Source organism: Neophocaena asiaeorientalis, unplaced genomic scaffold (assembly GCF_003031525.2).
Source record: "Neophocaena asiaeorientalis asiaeorientalis breed wild unplaced genomic scaffold, Neophocaena_asiaeorientalis_V1.1 scaffold30, whole genome shotgun sequence".
In the NCBI taxonomy this organism is placed as follows: Eukaryota; Metazoa; Chordata; class Mammalia; order Artiodactyla; family Phocoenidae; genus Neophocaena; species Neophocaena asiaeorientalis.
The window spans coordinates 6569585-6577799 of NW_020174923.1; the positions used below are offsets into that span (position 1 = coordinate 6569585).

The 8215-nt window shown below is 54.9% G+C and overlaps 1 protein-coding gene across 2 annotated transcripts in view; it reads left to right on the plus strand.

The window, feature by feature from the left end:
* SLC38A12 (solute carrier family 38 member 12) overlaps positions 1–8215 on the plus strand; it is a 57790-nt gene that overhangs the window by 10022 nt on the left and 39553 nt on the right. Inside the window, exons 4-8 of one of the 2 annotated variants that reach the window (XM_024760836.1) lie at positions 1116–1197; positions 1668–1764; positions 2765–2845; positions 7093–7192; positions 7630–7738. In XM_024760836.1, the coding sequence (XP_024616604.1) occupies positions 1116–1197; positions 1668–1764; positions 2765–2845; positions 7093–7192; positions 7630–7738 (469 nt within the window). The remainder of the gene's footprint in view (positions 1–1115; positions 1198–1667; positions 1765–2764; positions 2846–7092; positions 7193–7629; positions 7739–8215) is intronic. The other variant, XM_024760837.1, reaches the window with a different exon arrangement.

Consider the following 8215-nt stretch of genomic DNA (forward strand, 5'->3'; position numbering starts at 1 on the left):
ACACAGGCCTCCCCCTGCCACAACTAAGGAGCCCACCTGCTGCAACAAAGACCCAGCGCAACCAAATTAATTAATATTAAAAAAAATACATTATGCATTAATATATTGTAGTTTATTTTAATAACTAATATTGAAGTAACAGTTACTTTAATACTAACCAGATTATTAGGAAAGTAAAGGTACCCCCCCAAAAAAGAAGGAGGGGATGATTCCAGAGCCAAGTGTCCTTTTCAATTATTATTATTATTATTTTAATTAATTTATTTTATTTTTGGCTGCACTGGGTCTTCGTTGCTGCGCACGGGCTTTCTCTAGTTGCAGCGAGCGGGGGCTACTCTTCGTTGCGGTGCGTGGGCTTCTCATAGCGGTGGCTTCTCTTTTTGTGGAGCACGGGCTCTAGGAGCGTGGGCTCAGTGCTTGTAGCTCGCGGGCTCAGTAGTTGTGGTGCACGGGCTTAGTTGCTCCGCGGCATGTGGGATCTTCCCCGACCAGGGCTTGAACCCGTGATCCCTGCATTGGCAGGCGGATTCTTAACCACTGCGCCACCAGGGAAGTCCCCCTTTTCAATTATATCCACACCTGTGCTCCGTCTATTAGTGTGTGTAACTGGGGGTTGATCGCTTGGCTAGCGAGGAGAGGTGAGAGCTGCCTGCTGCCCCTCCCAGAAGCTCTGGGAGGGCCCCCTTGTGGACCAGTCTCCTCTTCCCAGCTTAGAGCATTACCTGGTGTCCATCCTCCCATCTCTCCCACCTCTGCCCCCCGACAGGCCTCTTCTGGGGAGCAGTACCACCTTGCCCCCCGGGCAAGGGAGCACCTCTCCCCCAGGCTCATTCTCCCTCCTTCCCATCAGCTTACTTCACACCCTTCTCTCCAGTGCACTGGAAATACATTCTAAATATAGACAGACGTCAGGAAGAGCACGAGAGGCACCACGTATTCACACATGCTTTTTTATCAGGTCAGACGCATCTCAGAAGTTGCCATCCCTCCCTCAGGAGAGAGAATGCTTTGGGCTTACTGGTCGGGTCAGGTCTTAAATGGCTTTTCCTTTTATTTTGTACCTTCTCCAAACTCCTCCCTGCCTTTCGCAGTTAACACGTGGCCTTCCCTTGCAGTTTTGTGACAACTACCTTTGTGGTGGAGGCCATGGCGGCAGCCAACGCTCAGCTCCGCTGGAAGAGAATGGAAACCCATCAGGTGTGTGTGCTGCTCTTGGCTCCAGGCAGTGCCCCCAGGCAGTCGTGTGCAAAGAGGTGGCCCTCAGCAGCCAGTCCTCTCCCTCCCGACGCCTGGAGGGCTCCTGACCACAGCGCTGCTCCAGGACCCCAGCCCAGAGCTGAAGTTCACAACCATGTCAGCTTACGGAACAAACGCAGTCTCTGCTCTTTTAACATCCCCTTGTTGGTCCCTCCTACCCCGGCCTTGAGCTGGCTCAGTCATTCTGAACCTTTGTACCCGGGAACTGTGCCGCAGCTTCTCCCTCCCAGTGTGTCTGACCCTCTAATGTGACAGCAGGGAAGTGTTGAAAGCTTCCTAATCAGATACCTTCTAGAAGGAAATCACAAAGGAAGCAGGCTGTCCATTGGCCGCCCCGGGGGTTGCTGTAGAGCTGTGTGCCCTCTGTTTCCTTGTTTGTTCTCATCCGCCCTGTGCCCCCCCCTCCCCAGGAGGAGGAAGACGATGGGTCCTCCACGGCCTCCGACAGTGATGTTCTCACCCAGGACAACGACGCGCGGGCAGAGAAGCGGCCCATCCTGTCTGTGCGTAAGTCCTGGGGTTCTGGGCTGGCCCGTGCTTCCCTCTGGTCCGCGGGCTTTCCCTTACTCGTGGAGAGGGCCCCGGGGACTCCCTACAGAGACGCTCTGGCATTTACCACCTGAGGGTTGAGCCGAGGACGGCACCATGGGACAGTAGAGCAGAGCACCGGCCCTGCTGTCTCCGCTGCTAACTGGCGCGTGCAGCTTGGGGAGGTCCCTTCACCTCAGCCCCTGGAAGCTCAAGTAAATGTCAGTTCTCTGACTTCTGTCCTTCCTCCTATCCCAACACACACACACACACACACACACACACACACACACACACACACACTCGTGCACACGCGCCCTCACGCACACGCCCACACACGTGCACACACGCTCACACACACGCACACATGTCCTCACGCACACACTCACGTGCGCGCACACACTCAGTCTCACACACTCTCACTAACACACTCATACTCCCACACGCGCACGTGCCTTCACGCGCACACACCCACACACGCACGCCCACACACTCTCACAGACACACTCTCACTAACACGCACACGCTCACACACGCACACACGCTCACACTCCAGTTGCGCCAGGGCGAAGCATCCCAGCCTTCCCTCTCACCCCACAGTGAGCACCCCTGGGATCCCTTTCTATAGACGATTTATTTATTTACTTGTTTATGTATTTATTTACTTATTTAATTTAGTCTATTTATTTATGGCCGTGCTGCATGGCATGCAGGATCTTAGTTCCCCAACCAGGGATCAAACCCACACCCCCTGCAGTGCAAGTGTGGAGTCCGAACCACTGGACCGCCAGGGAAGTCCCTCTAGATATTTCAAAATGTTTCAAGCAGGAAGCATTAGGAAAACTTTTCTCAGGAGTTTGAACCCGTTGGGATGTCATTATTCTGGAGAATTCAGTGAACTCAGCACCCCTTCTAAGAGCTTTTCCTTGTGAGAGGAAAAAAAAAACAAACCACTTCCTCTTTCTTCTTGGTTCCACAGAGAGGCATGGATCTCCGAACCTTTTTGAGATCACAGACCGGGTGGAGATGGGGCAGATGGCCTCCATGTTCTTCAGTAAAGGTGGGAGTGCTTTCTCCAGGTGGGGCACGGGCAGGGGCAGAGCTGGTGCCTTCTTGGGGGCCGGGGCAGCCGGAGCGGGGTTTCCGCCTCAACTAGGGACGGGGCAGGCGAGGTGGGGGAGCAGATCCTCAACCCGGAGACCGCCTTGTTGAGAGGCGTGAACAACTTTATGGTTTTTCCTGGATTCCTCCCCGCTCGTCAGCGCATCAGGAATAAAGAAGCAGCTACTTAGCGACTACAGCTCACACGGGTTGAGAGTCCCAAGCAGCTTTCCAGGGAAGCCAGTGGAGGCGGCTGGTGGTTCTGTGCCTCCTGCTCGATTACTTCTGACTTGTCTTCTCTTTTCTTCTGGACTGTTCTGTTTAGGACAGGACAGAGCAACCACTTTGTGAAAGCGTGTGTGTGTCTGTCTGTCTGTCTGCCTGCCTGCCTGCCTACGTGTCTGTGTGTGTGTCTGCGTGTCTTCCTGGTGGCCAGCAGAGGGCGCTAGGGGCCCGCACTCAGGACTGCTATCTGGACTGCGCATCTAATCCTGACAGTAGGGTTTTGTGTGTGTGTGTGTGTGTGTGTGTGTGTGTGTGTCTGTGTGTCTGTGTCTCTTCCTGGTGACCAGCAGAGGGTGCTAGGAGCCCACGCTCAGGACTGCTGTCTGGACTCTGCGCATCTAATCGTGACCTCTCCGTGTGCTCCACCTGCGGCTTGGTGGGATCGAAGGATAGCACCCAGCTCGGGTGCTGCCTTGTTGGTTCCGGCAACAATAGCTTAGACCTCCGTTCCAAATCTTGTTCTTTTGGAAGATGAGCTATTTAGGGTTTAGATTTTTTAAATGTTCAATCCTTCACAGAAAGACACATCTCAAAAAATCCTTGACCTTGCAGTTACCTTGGGAGATTTTGTGCCCCTTCGTCAAAGCCCCTGTTTGCAGAGGGGAGCGTCTCCCTTGGTTCTTTCCTGTCTTGAATTTGGCCGCACTAAGTTAGAGCCGAGGGGGATTGTGGAAACTAGAATCTAGAATCTTCTCAATGGCTTCTTAGGACATCCGGCGGTCCGTTTATCACCATTGTGTGATGTGACAGAAGTTCCTGATTGAGGTTGCCTCGGGGTCTGCCTCCCTCCGTCCTCCCCACCAGGCCGGCCTCACTGAGGGTTCTCAGAATTTATCAAAACCAGATTGGGGGCTTCCCTCGTGGCACAGTGGTTAAGAATCTGCCTGCCAATGCAGGGGACACGGGTTTGAGCCCTGGTCTGGGAAGATCCCACATGCCGTGGAGCAACTAAGCCCGTGCGCCACAACTACTGAGCCTGTGCTCTAGAGCCCACGAGCCACAACTCCTGAGCCCATGTGCCACAACCACTGAAGCCCGTGTGCCTAGGGCCCGTGCTCCGCAACGAGAGAAGCCATCGCAGTGAGAGGCCCACGCACCACAATGAAGAGTGGCCCCCACTTGCCGCAATTAGAGAAGGCCCGCGCGCAGCAACAAAACCCCAACACAGCCAAAAATAAATAAGTAAAAATAAATATACTTATTAAAAAAAAACCAGATTGGTTGTGTCTGGCGCACTTCTGTGCTTTTCCTTTGTTCCGTTTCTATCTCTCCCCGTCTCGTTAGACTCAGATCAGAGAAGCAAACATTCCCTTCTGGCTGCTGCACAGCCTCCTCCCAAATGCAAGCTTCTGAAATAAAATGCACGTTGGAGGGGGGACACATACCTCTTAAACGTCCTTCCTAATTTTCATGTTTCACAGTCCACCCTGATTTCTTTAAGAATTTTAGGAACTTGTGGTTTTGTTTTGTTTTTTAATTTATTTATTTTATTTATTTATTTTTGGTTGTGTTGGGTTTTCATTGCTACATGCAGGCTTTCTCTAGTTGTGGCGAGCGGGGGCTACTCTTAGTTGCAGTGCGTGGGCTTCTCATTGCAGTGGCTTCTCTTGTTGTGGAGCACGGGCTCTAGGCGCGCGGGCTCAGTAGTTGTGGCTCGCGGGCTCTAGAGCACAGGCTCAGTAGTCGTGGTGCATGGGCTTAGTTGCTCTGCGGCACATGGGGTCTTCCCGGATCAGGGCTCAAACCCATGTCCCCTGCATTGGCAGGTGGATTCTTAACCCCTGCGCCACCAGGGAAGCCCTGGTTTTGTTTTGTCTTTGTGTGTGTGTGTGTGTGTGTGTGTGTGCGCCCCACAGACTAGACTCCTAGTTTACCCAAATCTGATAGAAAATAAACATGTTCATACAAGAGCAGCTCAGACTTAAAGGAAGCTCTCTTCCCACCTGCTCCTGGGCTTCTCAAGCTCACCACTATAGCTGTGTGGCTGGGTCCTTCTTCATTGCAGGGCCTGCCCTGTGTGTTGTAGGATGTTGAGTAGCATCCCTGGCTTCTACCCACTAGTCGTCAGTAGCACCAGCCAGTCGTGACAATCAAAAATGTCCTCAGACTTTGCCAAATGTCCCCAGTAGGGGGTGGGGGACAAAATCACCCCCAGTTGAAACCACTGCTCGGCTCTATCCTAATTCATAGACCGTCACCTTCACCTTTGGGAGGGCTGCCACACTCCACACAAGTCTCCCTTGGGGTCCAGACTCAGTCCTTGTAATGAGAAATGCCAGTCCTGGTCGTTGCCGTCCTCAAGGAAGTTCATTGATCCTCCCACTTTGTGTCTCGTAATGAAATTTATTGATCAGGGAGGGCCAGTGACAGTTTTCTAAACAGCGGACATGAGTCCACGGCAGGTGGAGAAAAGGATGGGAGTGGGGAGGGGCAGTGCCTCCCTGCAGGAGCGACAGCTCAGAGCGAAAAGATGAGCGGGGGCTGGGCTCGGAGCCTGGGGGTGAGTGGCAGCTACGCCAGGGACCACTGAGCTTGGACATCCAGGGTTCTTTCAAGAACTATATCTTCCGAATCTTTTCCGCCTAGGCTCCTAGGAGCAGAGCCGACCTCAAATAGCCCAGGAGGAACATGTCCCTGGCTTTCCCCCGGGACCTAGAGGCTCATCTGAGCCACGTGGATTAGAAGGAAACTGTCACTTCATTTTTCTTTCTGTTCTCGGAGACTCCAGCAGCTTAAGATCAATGAAACCAAAAACAAGCAATCAGTCTGAATGGGAGTTTGAGACTGGCCGTCTGGGGCCATGACCCTGAGGTTGTAGGGCCCAGATGCTTTTTTCAGCACTTTTACCCCTGATCTTTGTAGCTGGAATCACGTATGGAATTTAGCACTGGCTGAATGCTTCTCACTGCACAGGATTAGAGACGGTCAGGGACTTGCCAGGGTCAGGAGAAGAGGCCGATGGGATGAAGACCAGAGCCTGAGTTCCCGCCTGCCAGTCCAGGCCCCTCCTGGAGGGAGAGGGGACCAAGGTTTGCCTCTGCAGAGGGAGCTTCCGCGTCCCATGCCTTCCAAAGTCAGTATCCTCCCCTGCAGACGCTTCCTGTAAGGAGGGAAGTGAGCCGTCCCACTCCTGCCACTGTCTCCCTCCCCAGCGCGCCAGGCCACCCTTCCTCCTCTTGGGTACTTGGTGATGGGCCACATTCAGAATGAGGCACTTGGTCTTTGGAAATCAAGGGCTTTTCACCCTCCTGATTTCAGCTTCCGGAGCTGGGCCACTTCCTGTTCTCTTCTTTTCAATCCCTCAGTCTTTCATCTTAGAGCCCTGTGTGTGGCTGCGAAGGAGGCCCTGGTCCAGGCAAGCCCGGGGGTTCAGGCCCTGACTCAGGCCATCCCTCCTTCTCCCCTCCGGTCAGCCTGTCCCGAGCACGAAGACGCCTCCAGGTCCTCCCTGGCCAGTCCACGCCCCACACTCACCCTGGATGCAAAACCTCTCTGATCCTGTCCCGCTCACCACCGGGCGACAGTCTCGAGCAGATGTGTCTCCCGCCAGCATCTCAGTGTCGGTAGCCAGAATGAGAAACAGGACTTGGGGGTGGTTTTCCCACTCTGCTTGGAGAACGAAAGCCGTGGATGAGGTAGAGCTGTAGTCATCAAAAAAGCAGGCCGGGGCTTCCCTGGTGGCGCAGTGGTTGAGAGTCCGCCTGCCGATGCAGGGGACATGGGTTCGTGCCCCGGTCCGGGAAGATCCCACATGCTGTGGAGTGGCTGGGCCCATGAGCCATGGTCACTGGGCCTGCACGTCTGGAGCCGGTGCGCCGCAACAGTGAGAGGCCCGCGTACTGCAAAAAAAAAAAAAAAAAAAAAAAAAAGCAGGCCGGCTTCTCCCTGTGGCTCCCTGACCGATGGTTTTGTTGCTTTCAGTGGGGGTCAACCTGTTCTATTTCTGCATCATCATCTACCTGTATGGGGACCTGGCCATCTATGCTGCCGCCGTGCCCTTCTCTCTCATGCAGGTGACCTGGTGAGTGTCCCCCCTGCCCCCCACACCAGCTGCAGCCAGAGGGGCTTCCTTGGGCAGTCGGGGCAGTGTTTTCTCAGGGTAGAAGCCCAACACCAAGCGAGTCCATCATGTCTGAGGCCCTTTTCTGCACGCATCACAGCCAGCTGTGTGTCCTGGCCTTCAGAGACACACAGCTCACCGCCGACCCCACCCCTGCCCCGCTGGGAAGGTGACTGGGATTCCCACCAGTCGCCGGGAAACAGTGCAGCAGGAATAAGGTGCCTGCCCCCAGAGACAGAAAAACGTGGCTTGTGGAGGGTCAGAGCATGGGACCTGAAGCTGCAGCTGGGCGGCGGGGGGTCGGGGGCGCGGCAGTTGCCCCTGGTCAGTAAGGGCAGGTTCTCTCTGCTCCCGGCCAGGCAGGGAGGCCCACACTGAGCCATTGTTCTCTCTATCAGCAGCGCCGTGGGCAACGACTCCTGCGGTGTGGAGGCCGAGGCCAAGTACAACGACACGGACCTGTGCTGGGGGCCCCTGCACCGCGTGGACGCCTACCGCATCTACCTGGTAAGTGGTCGGCCAGGCTGGCCCAGGGGCCTGGGAGCCGCCCGCCTGCACTCTCGGCTAGAACTTTCCCCAGAGCGGAGAGTCTACACAGCCCCACAGCCTGGCTAATTACTGGGGCTTTGGTCCCGGGCAGAAAGTGGATCATATGGCTACAGTGCCAGCCCCAGGGCGTCCCGGCCAGCGGGCTTCCATCGTATGTGGTTTGGAGTTGGCATTGGGGTTGGCGCCAGCTCCAGGGCCGTGAACTCTTATAAACTCATCTGGGGGTTTGAAGGGCATGCTTATCAAAGCCCTGTAAGAGGGCCAGGGCTGGCTTTCCAGAAACTTTCCCTGTTTTGACCTCACTCCCGGCCAGCCCAGGAGCACATGAGTGGATGCCGGGTTTGCTGGCTAGGCAGGCGGGACCGAGCCATCTCACGGCTGACCCCAGGTACAGACAGCTCTCCAGATCAGGAGGGATCAGCCCAGCTCTCTTCC